Genomic DNA, 19451 nt, shown 5'->3' with positions numbered 1-19451 from the left:
AAATTTAACACAAAATCAGCAATTACACTTCCCTCACTGCATCCCCCGGGAACGCGCTTCCCGTGCTCACTACTGTCACTTTAACTGAAATTCTAGTTATGCCACTAATTCTAGACGTAATTACTGGGAAATATAATTACTTTAATTATTGTAATTATGTTTGCATAAATATGATTTCTTTTGTTCTCTTTTTCTTTCATGTAATACATACATGTACGCATATAAGAATAAGTCGACTATACTTTCTTCATTTCCAAGGGGATTCACACTTTTACAAGCTTTGCTTTTTAGTGGATCCCCTCATTTCCATTTATGCTCTATAATATACTGTTTTTTATGTTTGTTTTACGAAGTAAGAATGCCCTGTAAAATTGTATCTGATTACTACTTTGTCTTATGTTTTGAATGGAAATGACATAAAGAATTGAATTGAATCGAATATTTGACTCTGTCCCCCCCCTCTGATAACAGGCACATGTTACGCCGCTGCAACGAGGTGCCTAGACCACTCGACCGCGGCAACTGATGAAAGGGAAAAAGTCGGTCTCGCGGGCTGTCACCAGTTCAATTTGACCGTAACCATGGTAACTGCGGGAATTCTCTCTCAAGATTTCTCTCTCCCTTTCTCTCCCACACCTTTTCTTCCTTTCTCATTGTCCATCTCATTCTCCTTTCCCTTCCTCTCTCTCGTCCATCTCTTCTTTGTGGACTCCTTTTGCTATTTTCTCCTCTCTGTTCCAACATATATTTTTATGTCTCTGCGCTACCCACTTCCCCTAGTATTATAGTTTTTAAATTATATAGTAACATTCATGTTTTTCAAAGATTTTAATCTAGAGATTGAGAATCCGATTGCTTTTAAGTTTCAATCTTCTGTTGCATTTGCTGTTCGTGTGGTAAATGTTTAATGAAGTTTTTTTTCACCAAATAACACAACAATGAGGAAAGAAGACGCATAGCATTTCCGGGAAAAGTTTTTTATTTACAAGAAAGCGATTGGGTATTTTCTCGAGCTCAATATTTGCAGTTAAGTTGATAGGCGACATCAGAAAGGATTTTATCGAGAAACGAAGTTGCAATTGATAAAGCATTGTCCGTAACCCCAAAGTCGACGTTATAGATAGACTTTTCTAGCATGACGTCACCGTTGTCGTCATCGAGGAGATCATCAGTAAAGTCTGTCATATCACTGACAGTTGTGAAACTACTGTCGTCATCGTATTCATCATCGCTGGCGATGCTGGACACATCTGTAATGCTATCATTGTCCATTTCATCCATGAATCTCAGAAGACTCGATGTGGTATCTGATAGCAGCGATTCGTTATCACCTTCAGTCGATACTTCATTGTGGGACTGACAAGAGCTGTCGACGCTGTCGTCGTCGTTATCGATTTGCATTAAGGTGTTAACCGGATAGTACAAGGTACTGTGTAAGCCGTCTTCCGAACTCCATACGGATGTCGTGTCGCTGTGAGCATCACTGATATTTGTGGAGTGGAACTGTGTTTCAAGAAATTTGACACACACAAAAAAAATCGGTATTAAATAATATTTACTTGAAAGAGATCGGGAAATACATTCCAAAAAGGTTAACTTCAAATTATGCTTCGGAATAAGGGCGAGGAGTCAAAATTTATCTTTTTTCAGATAAAGTAGTTTTCATTATTTTATGTTATAGCCTTGATGACATGCATAAGGAGAAAATAATTTCAATGCTTTATGTTAAGAATATATCTATTCTTACCATTTTGAGGGCTTCTGTAGTCAATTTATTATTTCGGATATGATCGCTGTCATCCTCGGTGACTGTAAAGACAGACAGATAGATGGATGGATAAATATATAGAACGATAGATAGAACGATAGATAGATAGATAAAAGATAGATAGATAGATGGATGGATGGATGGATAAATGGATAGATAGATAGTTAGATGATAGATATTTACGGGTAAAAACATATCATTCTTAATGATCATCATTCATAATAAAACTATAATTATATAGTTCCATTCGCTCCATATCAATCGTGAGTCTGTACGCTTAAAATAGTAGTAATACTGATTTGAACGAATCAGTTGAAAATAATCCGTTAATTTGTTTTATATTTAAACGTAGTTGTCTTAGGGTGGGATCTTGATGAAAAACATTGTCCATACCTTGGAGGAAACAGCACAATCTCCTCAAATTCTTTCCCATTCTCTTTCGAAGTTGGGAGAAATATCTTCGCATACGTGAAGATCGGCGAGCCATTCTCTTAGAGAGATCTAAAGACAAGTGCTAAGCAAACGTCTTGATCGCAAGGAGAATTCTTAAAGAATGAATAGTTTATTCGTAAAGGTTGCTAACGTAAACGAAAACTTGTGCGTTTCTTTGTTACGTATGATTTTGAGAAAGCAGTTTTACCACCGCGTTTCTGATTGGTCAAAAGTTAATGTCTCTGCGCAGTGTTGCTGGACGTGCATTGTTACGTAAGTCGGCGCGCACGACAGTTTGGAAAAAGTTTTCCTATTGGAAGAAAGTTAGCCCGGGGCACGGTGACCTCACAATGCCTCTATTTTCGGGGGACTCTGACTAGACCGCAAAGCGTTAGGATCGAGGGACGGACAGGAATATCACAAAACATGTCGACATAATTAGGCAAACATTTTGACATTATGATGGCGCATGAAGGACCGTCTTCTAATTTGCCTGTGTAAACCGTGCAATGTATTATACATTAATTTGTTTAATTTGACGCTTTCACAATTAAATTAAGCTACCCTCAAAAGACAGTCGCCAAACACTCATAAAATACACACTAAAAACTGTTTTACCCAATATTTGGGTAAAACGGGAACATGCATGCTGGTTGGGTAAGAAGATACCCAATGTTTTGTAAATTTTACCCAATGTTGCGTTGAAATAGCCCAATATGGTTATATTAAATACCCAGCAAACATGCATGTTCCCTTTCTTACCCAATATTGGGCAAAATTTTACTCCGTGTTCTTAGAGTGTAGGGATACTTCTTTTTTTTTTCAAAATGATAAAAATCTTATTCCATTGTCATAATTGTGTAGTATTGATGTTTTGCTCTTCATATGTTTCTTTTGTATCGATAATCGATTTGTTCATTAATTTGAAAGGGAAAGGAGTGTTGTTTGATTACCTCTCTTCTTGTTGATGGTAGGTGATGAGTTTGAGCTTATCCGTTGATATTATTCAATATTTTTGCATGAAATATGAGATCATTTTCCATTATTTTACAATTAGGGTTTCAGTCCGCTCACTGCAACATATGCAATTTTACCGAGGATCATAGCTATACATGATTATACAAAGATCAGCGAAATAACACCGTTTTTAATTCGCCAAATGGTTGTCTCACCTGGGCTCCGTAACACAGAGGTTTGCAATCAATCGCTTAATACCAATGACCAATCAAGATCATTGTTGCATGCGCACTTTGTAAAACATGACTAACAGGGAACCAATCAGAGCGTTTCTTTCACATTCGCAATCCATCGCAAACAAACCTTAGCGTTAATCGCTGATTTTATAGAGCAGTGCTGATTAGTTCTTAGTCAGCCTACTACGCAAAATTAGAATGCAACGATGAAGGCCAATTTTGTAGCGATTGATCGCTAGCATTTGTGTTACGGGGCCATGGACCTATTATCATAAAGATCATGGCCCGTATTCTGAATTCAGGTTTAACTTAGACCATGGTCTAATTTTGTGCCAAGATTATGGGAAGCCAAATCTGTCAAAATTATGTTTTCATTGAATGTTTCTAATGTTCACTGTGCTCTTTCCTAATTTTGTTATGGTGAAGACAACTATCTTCTTCATCCTTATTCCCAGACAATTAAGAATAATTTGAGACTTAAATGAGCTAATACATTCAACCTCTATACCACAACTGGCTTCCCATAGTTAAACCACAACTTTAAACCAGAATACGGGCCCATGGGGCTGAGTTTGATTGCATCGATTAATGCAATCGTACGATTCAGTCTTACGATCAATTGCTAAGTCTTGTACATGGGGAGGGGGCAGCTGTATATTTTGATGAACCTTTTATTATAAATATCTATTTTCCATAGGTTTCAGAAAATAGAATTCTATTTTTCCCTTTTCCTCTCATTTTTTGCCCCTGAAAATTGTAAAGTCTAATCCCCCCCCCATGTACGCCAGTGACGGCCCGCCAAAAAGGCTGCCAGCTAGCTGGATAGTTATTATGATCAAAGTTCACGAATTCGGGGTTTTTGCCCTGATATCAATGATGATCGTACCATGAACATACCATAAGGGAACCATGGGTTTTTTTTTGGACAAAACCGGAAAGAGAGACTTGGTGACCGATTAAGGAGTGGAAATAGTGGTTTCCTATTGCCCTGATAGCTTTCCTGTGTGAAACCATGCTGTTATATAAAGCAACCAACCATTATAGGATTGGTTTGTTGTCAAACAATGATATGACCTTGAATTGATCATTATACCGAAGTCAACCAGCTTCTCACGAAATCCAAACTCCGTCTTGACGCATTTTACATCGTATTTCATTTAGAATCTAGGGGCAAGTAAAAAAGAGTTTGTCCGACCCACTGCGATTAGAATCGAAGAAAATTAGACCTATAAAGCCTAGGATGCTATAGAAAATTATGGCCATTTGGGAGAAAAAAAATTGAATAAAATTATTACCAATTTTGCGGTGAAATTTATGTTTTCGACCCATGCGCGTTCAATCTGTTTGTCATTTATTGAGGAATAGAAATTCTGATTTTTGTTAAAACTTATATTAGACTAACATTTTTTTTGCTTTCTAATTTTGTTTTGAAAATGTATTAAGAGATTATCACTTAGGTAACAAAAACCTACAATAAAAAGTGACTGCCTCACAGATCGCAACGAATTTAAAACATTTTCCGAATGGTCTCTGAAAAGGTTTTACAATGGTCAAAGCAGAAATCATTTTGTGATTTTAATACATCTAATCAGCATGTTCCCGTCTTCATATAAATACCATACTGTCTCACGGAGATGCACTAATTTCTAATAAAGTATTTATCAATTTTTTTGTTTCCAATTACATCGATGGGAAGTGATTTTAATGACAAAAACTTGCTCTTGACCTCAAAGCCAAAGTATGCTGGAAACTGAGACTATTTTCAGGGCATTGTGCAGAAAGGGTCACAACCCAATTCCTACTAAAATCAGACGCACCCCTTCTTTCGACCAATCATTTGTAGTGATTTTAGAGTTTTCGTTGATCTTTTATGTTTAATTTCAAACGCAAGTTTTACTGCAGGTAGCCCTGATAACCTTCTAACACTGAATATGCCTCTCCCATGGACGATGCACTTACACTTAGATCAATTCTGATTCCATTACCGGAAGGATCTTATGACTGATTATCAAAACCTAACAAAGATCAGGAACTGGACTGTTTTGACTGCGAACTATAGATTGGAAGCTTGACAAGCTAGGCTGAATCAGAGTGAGAGAATGAAACGGACCTAGCGGCACTCTCTAGGATCCCGCCAAAATAAATGGCGTCGAATCTGACCTAATCTTACAAGACGATTCATGAGGAATAATCCACCAAGCAGGTTATTCAGATACCGGTTCCAGTGAGCTTCTTGTCTGAGAAGGACTTCGTGGTTGACGTAACACGATGACGAGGATGACATCGAAGGCTTGGATGATCGGTGTAGTGATGACGGTGATGGTGGTAATTGATGAGAGCAGTGAGTGTTGTATTTATATATTACAGGATGCTTTGTCTGTTGCCTCCTGTTGAACAAGAGGCATCTATTCCTGACGCACTGGCGTACGAATAGGGTGAGGGAGGGGGGACTTCCAAAATAACGAATTACCATATGGAAAAAGATTTTTTAAAAAGGTAAGGGAAAGGGTAAAATTTGATATTTTTTCATAACAATGTGTCAAAATCTATAATGAATTAGATTTTTGTACAAAAATGTCAAACATTTTGCTCTCTCGCTTCGCTCGTTCGCGTGCACCTTTTTTTTTAAAGGAATTCTGCCCCAAATCGGCAAAGTCTATTCTTGTTGATGGTAGGTGATAAAATTGAACTTATCCGTTAACAGTATTTAATATATTTTTTAAAAGGAATTTTGCCCCAAATCGGCAAATTCTCCATAATTATAATGAGCTTTTTTTTCAGAAGAGAGTTGTTAAAAAACGAAGATTAAAGCATCAGTGAGAGTTTGAGTAACTTTCTTACGGACTACCTGGGGAGAGAGAAAGTTTATGACCATTTTGTTTAATTGATGAATGAAAAATGGGGAAAGAGAAAAAAAAGAGAAAAAAAGGAAAAGATAAATAAGAAGGGTATCAAAAATAGAAGTCCAATCAAGTCGTGAAAAATATGATACCCGTGATATTAAATTGAGGAAAATAATCTCGTTACATTTTGGTTGCCTCGTCCCCGCCCCCTCCATCTCAAAATACCCTTTAGCCGACAGGTCTTCTCTCGTGTAGTGAATAATATATACATACGAAATGCATTGTTTTAGAAATCCCGAAAGCTTTTGAATTATACTTCCTTTTGGAATACCTGTGATATGACTACATGTGTTATGTCTAAGATCCAACCACTTCGCACTTTGCCAAACGGGAGCATATTACTCAAGTGAAATTTCCTTTCAAAATAATAGCAAAAAATACGCTGCCATATAAACTGGCGTCAAACATGGTCAATTGCACACAATGTTCTCCTGCCTATGATGAGCAGGATAGGTTTTCATTGTATTATCATTATTGGCCCAGAAGTGACACGTGTTTTCCTGTTTGCAAAATATAAAAATATTAATAACCCAAAGTCAAATATGATCGAAAAGTTCTTTTTTATTCTTCTGTCAAAGAAGGGTTCTGAGTATTTCATAAATAAACAATAAGCCTATAAACTGGTAATGTTATCTTAATTTTCAGAAATAGACCAAGCAGAAGGATTCTTTTCATAAGGATGTTGTATGTTGAAGTCACAACAAAGAATCGACTCCCTAATAGTACTGGTTAAAGCTATTCGTCTAAGAACAGTGTCACAAGGTGTGATCACACTGTGTTCACATAGTGGACTATGTTAAAATATTATTCACACTGTTAATTATAATCAACAGTGTGAAGATACTTTTACACTGTGAACACCACGACAGTATGACTGTTTATAGCGTGTTCACATGGTTGACTTTGTGAAAATATGATTCACACTGCTGAAATAATGCTCAGGTTTAATAGTGTGAAGGTGAGTGGCACATCATATGTTCCACACTGTGACATACACTGTAGGACACTGTTCTTACAGTAGGGATATTCAAACTGTCATGCCATCGATCAGTTTGGAGTCAGTCCATTGGCTTGAATTCAAAATTACGCGTTTAATAATGTTGATTTAGAGTCTCCAAACTTCTCATAACGCTTCTTTGCAACAGCTTCGAAGTCTTATGATGTTGGGTCCTAACCAACGAAACATAACAAAGTCTATCATATTTAGCTGGTACTGCCACACTACGCTCTTAAAATATTGGGCAACATACTGTCCACACAACTATTGGTTAAAATAAATGATTAAACTCTGGGTAGTTTTCAACCAATACTGTGTAGTTTTCACACAAAGCACACGTTATTGGATAAAGTTGGATAAAGATTTAACCAATTGTTGTGTGGACAGTATGTTGCCCAACATTTTTAAGTGTGTATTATATGGAAAGAAAAAAAACGTTTTATCAATATTCGACTATCGTCGAGTTTGTATAGGCCAAGATACACTGTGAATGTTGTCCTTGTGACATTCCCAATAAATAGTGTACAGGCAACTATATTATCATTAGAGAAAATATCTACAAAAGAGAATAAGAACAATAAGAAAGACCTGGGTCCCGTAACACAAACGTTAGCGATTGATCGCTAATTTCAAAGGATTTTGATTTTGATTTGATTTTATTTATTTCTGCATTCAAGATAATATATGCAACATAACAATAAGGTGGTACAATTCAGTTTCACAACGTAATAAAGCAATAGTCATAATAAAGCAATGAAAAATAAATATCGACTAGAAGCAATATTCAATCGAAAAAAAAATAACAGTTTAAATGAATGCAGGAGACCGCCATCGTGAGCGGTTAAGCTTGAAAATGATGGCGGCCTCGTAAAATGGTACATAAATTTCTTTCTTCATTGATCAAGTGGGTGCAATGCAGGTGCAGGTGCGGGTGCAGTAAAGGGCAGTTGAATAATTAACTTGAAGAGGGGGATGCATATGATTCAATGGTTTTTCTTTTAATAGTGGCTTTGAATGAGTATATTGTTGAGCATGACTTAATATTGTCTGGAAAGTTGTTCCAAATATCAGGACCATAATGTCGAATTGATTTATGAGTAATTAATAACTTAGGGTTGGTGAGATGAAGGTTTCCTGATGAGCGGGTTGGGTAGGAATGAACAGACCTGTTAAACCTAAACATATTATTAAAGGACGGAGGAAGTTGATTATTAAAGTATTTGAACATAAAGATGGCTACTTGAATTGTATTGATATCAAATATTTTTAAAGTTTTGAGTTTATGAAACAATGGGTCAGAATGAGCCAAGTAATGTGACCCTGTGCATATACGGATTGCTCTTTTTTGTAATTTAAAGATAGAATTGAGTTTAAAAGAACCACAATTTGCCCAGACGATATTACAATATGTTATATAAGGGAGGACTAACGAATTGTATAACAAGAATAAAGTACTGTCAGGAAGAGTGAATTTTAACTTGGAAATTATCCCAATACTTTTGGAAACGGACATCGTAACGTGCTGTATGTGTTGATTCCAAGTCAAAGATTCATCTATAATTACACCTAAAAATTTAGATTGTTTTTTCTGTTCTAGAGGGGTGCCGTCAATATTAATGTAAATCGGTGTGTTAATGTTATGGGAATGGTGTCTGAAGTACATAAAATGTGTCTTTTTTGTATTAAGAGAGAGTTTATTGGCTTTGAACCAGTTTGATACTTTATCAATTTCACAATTTACGATATTGTTTAATGAATTAAGGTCTCTATGCGAATAAAATATATTGGTGTCGTCGGCAAATAAAACGAAGGATAAAATAGAGGAGGTTCTAATGATGTCGTTAATATAGAGTAAAAATAAAAGTGGGCCTAAAATGGAACCTTGAGGGACACCACATCGAACTAAAAGAGAATCAGAGTCGAAACTGTTAAAATTGACATATTGCCTTCGATTATTTAAGTAGTCTTTAAAAAATGAGAGACATTGACCTCGTATTCCATAATGGTTGAGTTTGAAGAGTAAAATATCATGGTTAAGGGTGTCAAATGCTTTACTAAGATCGCAAAAAATGCCAATTACATGTTCTTTGTTTGCTATGGCATTTGTTATTTTGTCGTAAATTTGAAGTAATGCTAAATCTGTTGATAATTTTTTTCTAAAACCATATTGATTACAATTCAGAATATTATATTTGTTAATGAATTTATAAAGTCTTGTGTAAACTATTTTTTCTAGAATTTTAGATATTGTTGGAAGTAAGGAAATGGGACGGTAATTACTTATTTCGTGAGGGTTGTCTTTTTTAAAGATTGGATTAACTTTTGCTACTTTAAATAAATCTGGAAAAACACCTTGAGATAGGGAATTATTAAATATGTGAGTCAGAGGGCTAGCAAGAGGGTGAATTATTTGCTTAAGAAGAGACATGTTAATGCCATCACAACCAGAAGATCTAGAATTGTGAAGGGAACGAACAGTATTGATTATTTCGGAGGGGTTTGTTGGGGTTAAAAAGAGAGATTCTTGATTTGGATCTGAGAGGTAATCTTTAAAATGTGCGTTGGGACTATTAATTTTGTTTGCAAGCTCGGGCCCAATATTGGTAAAGAAAGAATTAAATGAATTTGCATAATTAGTTGGATCAGGTATTTCAGATCCATGAAGAGTGATTTTATCAGTAGGTGGGGGTTGTGTTTTTGTACCCAACACTTCTTTGATAATTTTCCAAGTTGTATTTGTATTTCCATTGGCATCATTTATTTTATTAGCAAAATGCAATTTTCGGGATAATCGAATTAATTTTGTTACTTTATTACGATATATTTTATATTTTTTTAAAGAATCATCAGTTGGATTGCGTAAGTGATATTTATATAGGCGATTACGTGTCTGTATGGATTTCAGTAAACCTTTCGTTATCCAAGGATTTTGGGGTTTGTTACGTTGATTTTTTACTTTACCTATTGGGATATTCTTTTCATAATAATGTTTTAATGTATTATTGAAGTTATTGTATGCAATATTGGGATTTACTTCATTATAAACATCATCCCATTCTTCCAAAACTAGGTCTTGCTTCAGTAATTCTATATTTTGTTTAGATTCTTTACGATAAGTATATTCCTTGTTTGATTTAGGGTAAGAGAGTTTACATTCACAGGTTAAAAAAATAGGCAGGTGGTCCGAAACTTCAGAATATAAAATCCCTCCTATGATTTTGTTATTATGAACATTTGAAAATATGTTATCAATCTGAGTTGATGAATTCAGGTTAATCCTTGTGGGTTTATTAATAATAGAAATACAGCCAAACGAGTATAACAATTTCATGAAATTGGATGAATTATCATTATAAGATGAGGGCAAGAAGTTAATATTGAAATCACCGAGCATAAAAAAATGTTTGTTTTCATTCCCTATTTCATGCAGAAAATACTCTAGTTCATCGTGGAAACGATCGATATTTGTATCAGGGGGTCTATAAATTAATCCTATGATGATATTTTTTGAATTAGAATTTTCAATCTCTATAAACAACGACTCTGCATGCAATAATTTAACTTCAGAACGAATCTTAAATTTGAGATTTTGTGAAATGTAAAAAGCAACTCCTCCTCCTCTTCTTTCCTTTCGGTCTGCCCTTATTAATTTATAATTAGGTATATTAAACATGTCAGGGGAATTTTCATGTAGCCATGTTTCGCTTAAACCGATGACTGAAAACTGAGTATTATCTAATGAGTGTAATAGGTTAACTAAATATTCAAAGTTTCTATTTAGACTTCTTATGTTTGCATGTAAAAGAGAGAGATTATCTGGAGTAATATTAAATTCGTTGTTAAATTCTTGGGGAGTGTAATATTTGCTATCTTGTGGGTTCTCAATGAAAATATCTGGAGTAAAAGTATGTGACTCAAACAGGGGGACGTGAAAATGTAAAGTACCGGAAGTTTGGAGAGAGGTCAACTGCAAGTGTGCAAGTGGTGCATGTGCGTGAGTGTGTGTGTTGAGGTGTATTCATGTGTGAAAGTGGTGCTAGTGTATCATTAACAAGAACATAATATACTAATGCAAAAAGAGTAAGACCCATCTTGGTCAATGATGGTTGGGCAGTAGAGCACAGCCCGACCACCCTAAAGATACAAGTGATAAAAAATTTCAGCAAATAAAAAACTTAAAGAGTTTACAACGGGAGATTGGAAGAAGACAATATTTACAAAACAGAACCATGAATCATAACAGGAAGCCCAACAAGATTGACTTCTGAGCATGTAACAAAACAAAACAAAAAAGACCCTTTTACATAATGTATACATTTGATCAATACATTAAAACCACACACACTTTCAGTCTGGAAAATACCGAGACTGGTCTAAGTCTGTAGCCATGAGGAATAAATAAATAAATGAGGGAGACTGGAAATGAGCTTTGAATCAATTTGGAAGTAAAGAGAGTTCAAGAAAGTACTAGAATCCAACCATTCACAGTTCAAAAATAGAATAATGGCTCTTTTTCTGACAGACCGATTAAAATATCCAAAAGAATGAGATGGGATCCAATTAGGGATTTTTCTAAATTGTATGAAGATAATAAGCATGTAGTTGGGGGACCAAAAATGTGTGTATACGGCCTAGTGATTGTTGGAAAAGTGGCGGGAAAAAAAAAAAAAAAAACTATGGTGAATTCAAAATAAAAGACCAACACAATCTAATAGATTCATCATATGGCTGAGAAGACGAGGCGAAAACTATTATACATTGTGTAAGCATAATCAACACAATCTCTAATGATTAACCTAAAGGTATGGTCTTCCTTCCCACACTCTCTCTTCCCTTTTCTTCATTTTAGAAAAGATTTAAAAGGCTGTTGTATGGATCAACGTCCGCCTCTAAGTAAAATATAATAGGGTGTTTTATGAACAAAAAGCCAGATATCTACGTTGAAGTATGCATTCTTATAGTACACGTGTATTTACAAACTAGTATGGATATTTGCATACAGATTGTTACTGCTTTATAAAAACACATTGTACGTCATGATTTGCCGCTGTAGAAAGAGAGAGAGCGGGGGGGGTGGAATTCTGATTGGAGTAGACCAGGTGCGTTTGGTTCAGTCATGCTATACATCGACCAATAAAAGTTCATGAACAATGTAATAGGCGGGAAATGACCAGTGGTGCATAAAATCCACGCCTTGTGTTAAGCGGAACCTGTGTATGTGGGCAAAGGAATGAAGTGAATACAATAAGCTATATAATCGCTTTCTTTCTTAACAAATTGTTTAAGATAGTTGGAAAAAGTTAAAGAATGAAATCGTATTCTAAGTTAGGACTCTGCCTAATTAAATAAAGAGATTAAGCCGTTGTCAAACAAAGGGTATTGCATTTTGGAATCAATCCTAAAATTGGCGGGAAAAAAATCTACATAGAAGTAATTTAAATACATGTCAAGGACGAGATTTACATTTAATGGTTACTACATGTACCTGAATAGAACGTCACTGACATCAATATACATTCTATAGTCATGATAGTGTGAGGGAGTGGTCCGCCACCCCTCTCTCTCTCTTCCTTTATAATTGGCTCAAAGAATGGTTGTTATAACAACAATTGCATTAATCAATACACGTCAGTTGATAAAAGATGAAAGGATACTATACTGATTTTTTCTTTCTTTCTTTCTTTTGTACATAACTGACCGATACATTATACAGGCATGTCTAGTCGACGCGCGCTTCCAGAAAAGGTAGACTTGCGTAATGCAGATGATCGCAGAAATGCAGATTACGTAAATGAAATGCCATTAAATAGGCTGAGAGAGAGGGGGGATTTGCATGATCCAAGACAATGCATAATGTTTTCTCATGCTTGTTATCGACAATAACTTGAAGGGCGGGAAATGACCACCAGTGCATAAATTCCACGCCTTATTTGGTGAAAACTGTTGATGTGGCATGCAAATTAAAATATTACAGTGCGTGTACAATAAACAAAACCCTTTACAGTGTAACAATATGTCAATTCAGTAGTAATCTTCTTTGGCGAATTGTTTAAAATATTTGAGAAGTATAAGGTGAATACATAAGAAGCCCAATCAATCTTCTTTTAACAAAGTGGTAAATATGTTGAAAGATCAAAGAATGGAATTCCTATTGGTTCATAGCCATTCTACTTAGCTAAATGCGCATGCAACGATGATCTTAATTGGTCATTTCATATAGCGATTAATCGCTAAACTTTTTGTTACGGCACCCTTCTGTATATAGAAACGAACAGGCTTAATGTATATTTAAGTCAGAAATAAGTCATAAAATTCAGCTTGTAATTCAAATTCATACTCGTATATTATATAATGCATGTCAAATCAATCAAATGATTCAATAATAAATAACACAACTTGTAAACTTGTAAATTTAGACGAACAAAAAATGCATAGTGTGATCCCCCAATTTTTTTTTTCTGTGTAACCCTACTCTAACTCTCTTTTCAGTATGTACACTAACACATTTCATATCAGAGAGCAGGGTAATCTGTTAATGTGTCACCAAGAAAAAAAAACAACCTCACTTGCTCAATTTTTCTTAATTTACAGCTTCCCTGGACACTCAAAGTACAATCGGAAATGATTTCGTATTCGGGGTACCGTCAGCCTACATATATCGACATCTTTATTCCAAACGTGTCTTTCTCTCTTCACAAAGAGGTGAAACCGTCAATGCCACAGTTGTCACTTCTGGAAGCAACTTCCGACACGATGTAAGTGTACCTGGCGATCGTGAAATAAGTGTAGATCTACCAAGGTCCCTCACCTCTCGAGGTACTGGTTTGAAACAGAATGTTGTAGGCATAAGATCCGATGGTGACTTGAGTGTTCACGTCCAAATAGAAGCACGTGTAAACTCGGGAGCCTTTACCCCTCTCCCCACCAGAAGTCTTGGAAACGATTACATCGTCGGTATCTATGAGCCAACGAAACTGAAGTTCACCAAATACAAAGCAGGCTTCACCGTGACTGCAACCGAAGCTGGTGCTCGAATACAAATCAGGTTTAGTCAGTCAGTAGCTTTTGGTCACGTCTACTATGGTCCCAATGATGTATTTAAGTTTCAGCTTGAGGCATATGAGTCCTTTCAGATAATGAGCGACAAGGACTTGACTGGCTCAAGAATAAAGTCGGACAAACCTGTGGCAGTTGTGGCTGGAAGCGAGTGTTCGCGAGTCCCTAAGGGAGACAAGTATTGCGACTATCTGGTGGAGCAAATGCCACCGGTACATACCCTCGGGAAGCAGTTCATCGTGGCACCGTTTAGGGACAGGGAAAGTAGCTTTGTTCTACGGATCATCGCCCCTTTCAACGGAACCACAGTTCTGTTTTCATCTCCGCATGCAGATGATATCAATCTCGACGAGAATCAGTACCATGAATTTATCTTTACACATCATGATGTGCTATCCTTCCGATCAACTAAACCAGTCCTAGTTCTACAGTTCATGAAAGGTTTCGCGAAAGATTACGTCGGGGATCCATCTATGGTCATCATCCCACCAGTAGAGCAATTCATCGTCGGGGAGTTGTCTCTCACATCCATGGACAATGACCACGTCACCGTGGTGGTTTCTAATTCTAACGCCGGGTTATCAGGACTCCGGCTAAACGGTCGTCATGTTGGTTCGGTTTCTCCAAGCTGGAGTGTCATAGCAGAGAATGATATGTCAGGGGTGTTTCAAGGAACCTTAAGATCGGGTGGGCATACCATTGCCCACACTGATCCTCAAGCAAGGCTGTTGGTGATTGGTTATGGTACTGGTTACCTGAGCGGTCGAGCGTTCCCAGTGGCGTATAACCTGAAACGTTTGTATGTCCCGAGTCCAGAAGCGTTGTACATCCCTCCAACAGGTAAGTTAACGTCACCCCAGATTATATGAGAAGGAAACCAGGAAGATGGACTTACCTTACTCTTTTTAAACCGAATCATTTACTTTAGCCAATGTAATATATATATGGTCGTATAAAGTTTCCGATAGTCATCAAACAATCCCGCCTGATCTTAAGGAAACAACTCACTTGGGATGAACATGTTGCTTCTCAATCAATAAAAATACATTTTTCTCTCTTATGTGACCCATTGTCGGGATACTTTTTGTGTGTGAGCAGGATCCGAATCCAAGTATGTTGTACGTAATACGTAAAATGTCCAATGTCCTAGGGAATAAAACTACCAATATTCTACTTCATTTTCGCTGTGAGCATAATACTGATAGAGTAGTGTTGTATATTAGTGAAATAAAAACTATATGCATTAGGCCTGCTTGGAACCTAGTTTTGTATAAATTAATTGTCGCTACGTCAGGCAAGCTTTCAACATGTTCAAGTTGTCAATACAATGTTCCTTTGATCTTTTTTTTTACAAACATAAGACTGGAAGTTGGGTAAAGTGTACAGTTAGGTTTAACAGTTTATCAGAGGCACATTGCCCAAAGAGTTTCAATCAAATACATCTCCAAAAATCAAACCCAAACCTAATTTCCAGCCAGTTACAAACGCGTACAGTACTTGCGCTTGATGTTTCGAGTTCCGTTTAAACGCAACCCTTTCTGCAACGGATCCATTGTCTATTGATGTATCCATTCAGGTTATCAAGTGCAATGTTTCAATACCTCAATGTCGATCACGCTGGATCCATCGGTGTTCCTCGTCCATGATCCTGATCACGTGACCCTCAATGACCCCTCCTGTCAACCAATCTTCACCCAGGAAGGTTTCCTCGTTCTTAGCACACCATTCGATTCATGTGACACTCGAGTACAGGTAAACAAAATGTTTCACAATCCTTGCTTCTGATTACAAATTATAATAAACGTTACTAGCTACTAAAACAGTTGACTCTCAGAAAGGATGCTGGTGGTACTGCCCGCCATTCTTTTTGTGCGTAAAATAATTATCCTATAGGCCAATTTGTCAGCATTATTACTCGAATTTAATGTCTATTAATATCTGACCATCAGAGATTTATTAATCCTGAATTATCCATTTTCGACCCAATTTGTTTTGTCGCTCGCAACAGCCTACCTATCCAAAACTTATTCCTCATAAAGTGTTAACATCAATACACCATAATTGCTAAAATAACCTTGATGGGATTTAATGATTATATGGACAAATTTACAATGACTGCAGGCGGATTGTAAATATTGTTTATTTTTCATCGGTTAATGTTTACTGAGCGATTGTGTAAAACTCGAGATAAAACTACCTTGAATGGAAAATTACATTATCAATTTTAAGTTTTCTGTAAAATTGGTTTGTATTCGTACCGTCAGATAACAGAATTAAAAAAATCCTTCAATATCATTTTTTTTTAAATATGCATCTTATTTTAGATTTAAGCTGGGAAGATCTAGACATTGAACGCTTATGTCGAAGTCACTCGAAATATATTCTTTTATCTTCATCGAATTGTTTCAGTATGTTGGTAACCATTACATGAATGTTGTAAACGCGCATAATTATAATCATGACAAAATGCGATAAAAAAGTCTTCTCTTTTCTCTAAGGAACAAGGGGACACTGTCGCATTCACCAACACCGTCTGGTTCGCCGAGTCCGTCATCACCCCCGTTTCTCCCCTCCAAGAATTACAATTCAAATGCGAATCAGACCAGGCAGGCATTGGCATCTCACCGCTCACCGGCGGTCAGCGGCAACCAAGCAGTCTGGTCTTGTCCGATGCAGTCCTAGGTGACCTCTCCGTCAGTCTGGTCCAGTACTTGGGTGATACCTTCGGATCGACCACAGGAAATTCCTCGTCAGGGACAGACCTCTGGGGCACGTGGAATCAAGGGGCTCAGTCAGGACAGAACGTCTTTGCGGTTAATGTGACATCTTCAGTAGATGCCAGCGTGTTCGTTGATTCTTGCTGGACTACACCAGGACCGGAAGCTCAAGATCAAGAGAGTACTGCCCCTCTCATCAAAGATGGGTAAGTGTCAGTATATAGATGTGAGTCACAGTGCTCTTCGATCTCTATTCAAATGGGATATATAAACATTAGGGGGCAGAGAATATACTTCACTTCCACTTCACTCCACCTCACTTTCTGTTGCTTTGTCCTGAATTACGGCGAAAAAATAGAGGGTGGCAGTGATAATATAGTTCTTAAGTAGTGATTTGGCGGTGAAGGTTAAATTCTCTGTAAAGGGTCATTCGACTATTAGGGGAGGTAATTATGAAAACAATGTTCATCCATTGAACCAATGCCATCTTGGGTTTGACAAGTGAGAAATGATCGGATATGATATAGTTTTAACTGATTTTTCTCCTTGATTTTCAGCTGTGAGATTGATGATACCATTCACATAGGAGCTTCAGCGGATGATCCAAGATTCAGGCCGATAGCGATCGATTCTTTCAGTGCAATTGGGGAGTACAATGAGGTCAGTGAATAAGAGTCGTTCTAGAAATAAAAACTGGGTGTGTCTGAGAGTGTGCGTGTGTGTATGCAGGGAAAGGAAGGGGGAATATGCATGTTATTAGATGAAATATGCAATGGGGAGGGAGAGAGAGAGAAGGGCGATTAAGAGCTAAGGGCAGCAGGACCGGTCCGAATAAGAAACAAAAGTGAATACAGATTATGAAAAAAAGTGATAATTGAAAGATGAAGGGACAAAGTAAAAATAGCATAGATGTAATTGAATGGAAGGGGATGTGCGGGTAACATGTTTAAACATTTGGGGTCCAACAAGGACTGCTTATTTCCCCTGGTTTATTTGTCAATTATTCATTTTGCAGGTATTCATGCACTGTCGTGTCCAGGTGTGCCGTGGCCAGGACTCTGCATCTCACTGCTGGCAAGAATGCAGACGAGAACCTCGTAAAAGATGAGATATCCGTGGAATACGAGAAATGGTTATCGTTTCAACTGGACCAATCAAGACCAAATAATTTTCTTAATTATCCTTTAATTACTGCCAGATTATTAGTCATATTGGGGATTGATTTCATTGAGACAGGATGCTTAACCAACATGATTGGCGCCATTATCTGGGGCCCCATTGCGTAAAGTTACAACCAGGGGCAGATCCAGGATTTTCCAGAAGGGGGGGGGGGCACTGTTCTCCCGGGGAAAATTTGACAGGCACAACAAAGGTTCTGATTTGTGTATGAACAACATATTTCTATTAAAAATACATGCTGTGACTTTCAAAAGGGTGGGGCACACTTGTGTAAGAACAGAGTATTTACACTAAATTTTTTATTATGGCTCTCAAAGGGGGGGGGGGGCATGGGCTGCATGTGCCCACCCTCTTCCCTGGATCCCCCACTGGTTACAACTATGGTAACTTTGCCATTATGACAATTACCACCACGGCAACCTTGATTGTGATTGACTGCTGAATGCTGTAATCATGGTAATTGCCATAATGGCAAAATTACAATTACAGTTGTAATGCTTTATGGAATGGGCCCCTGGTGTCTAAGGGTAAAGATGAATACCAGAGACCAAAAATCCCCCTCCCGGTAAAAGAATACATGTACTGCAGGCACAGACCCTGACTGAAACTTTAATCAACACATGGGCTTTGAGAAAAGTGTAGCACATCTGATGCCACATAATATGCTGTTCACCTTATCCCATGGTAGATTTAAAAGCAAGACTACTTTAATGAGTTTTGACAAATATAGTGTCTACAAGCTAGATTGTGATTTGGTCAGTGATATAATAGTTCTGATGAACATTTGGGTCCGAATGCCCTTTGTATCCCTTGTCTTACAGGAAGTTAATGAATAGAGGTCTGTTCAGACCAATTTGATGGGCATTAGCCTTATATTGACTATGCTATAACCACAGTGTCTCTGCTAAGCCATAGGCCTTAGGTTATATCAAGATATTTGGGAATAAAGTGCCAAGTCATATGGTATGAAGGGACTCTGCGATAATGGTATCAAAAAAGGGCATATTAGAACCAGGCATCATATTTACATACAAAGCCACCGATATTACTGTATATATGTAAAATAACATGACAAACCTAATGAAGATACATGCAATACTGTACAAAGCTGATGGGTGATTTCTTTGTTAGATATGTTTGTAGGACAATTTTTATGTTATATACATGTATATTAAAAATATGACTTATTTATGGCAAATTTGTGAA

At 37.0% G+C, this 19451-nt stretch overlaps 2 protein-coding genes across 2 annotated transcripts; one reads left to right on the top strand and one right to left on the bottom strand.

Moving 5' to 3' along the window:
- Nucleotides 1-1014: 1014 nt before the first annotated feature.
- Nucleotides 1015-1830, bottom strand: LOC121430190. The gene is made up of 2 exons (XM_041627468.1): nucleotides 1748-1830; nucleotides 1015-1503 (listed from the first exon to the last, which is right to left on the bottom strand). Exons 1-2 carry the CDS (start codon nucleotides 1748-1750, stop codon nucleotides 1015-1017), a joined length of 492 nt encoding a protein of 163 aa, XP_041483402.1. The 5' UTR covers nucleotides 1751-1830.
- A 3604-nt stretch (nucleotides 1831-5434) lies between these two features.
- On the top strand, nucleotides 5435-19236 carry LOC121429667 (IgGFc-binding protein-like). Its single transcript, XM_041626820.1, has 6 exons — nucleotides 5435-5734; nucleotides 13885-15189; nucleotides 15926-16101; nucleotides 16848-17272; nucleotides 17624-17726; nucleotides 18082-19236. The coding sequence occupies exons 1-6, from the start codon at nucleotides 5662-5664 to the stop codon at nucleotides 18172-18174; spliced, it is 2175 nt and encodes a 724-aa protein (XP_041482754.1). The 5' UTR covers nucleotides 5435-5661; the 3' UTR covers nucleotides 18175-19236.
- The last annotated feature ends 215 nt before the right edge of the window (nucleotides 19237-19451 follow it).

Source organism: Lytechinus variegatus, chromosome 16 (genome assembly GCF_018143015.1).
Source record: "Lytechinus variegatus isolate NC3 chromosome 16, Lvar_3.0, whole genome shotgun sequence".
NCBI lineage: Eukaryota > Metazoa > Echinodermata > Echinoidea > Temnopleuroida > Toxopneustidae > Lytechinus > Lytechinus variegatus.
Note: the sequence above shows the minus strand (reverse complement) of the source record. Positions and strands in the feature narration are given on the sequence as shown.

Excerpts from the sequence above, each read along its gene's own strand:
- LOC121429667 (XM_041626820.1), top strand. The coding sequence starts at position 5,662 with ATGACGAGGATGACATCGAAGGCTTGGATGATCGGTGTAGTGATGACG. Across the intron at positions 16,102-16,847 it reads CATGTGACACTCGAGTACAG|GAACAAGGGGACACTGTCGC; the intron begins GTAAACAAAATG and ends CTTTTCTCTAAG. Across the intron at positions 17,273-17,623 it reads GCCCCTCTCATCAAAGATGG|CTGTGAGATTGATGATACCA; the intron begins GTAAGTGTCAGT and ends CTTGATTTTCAG.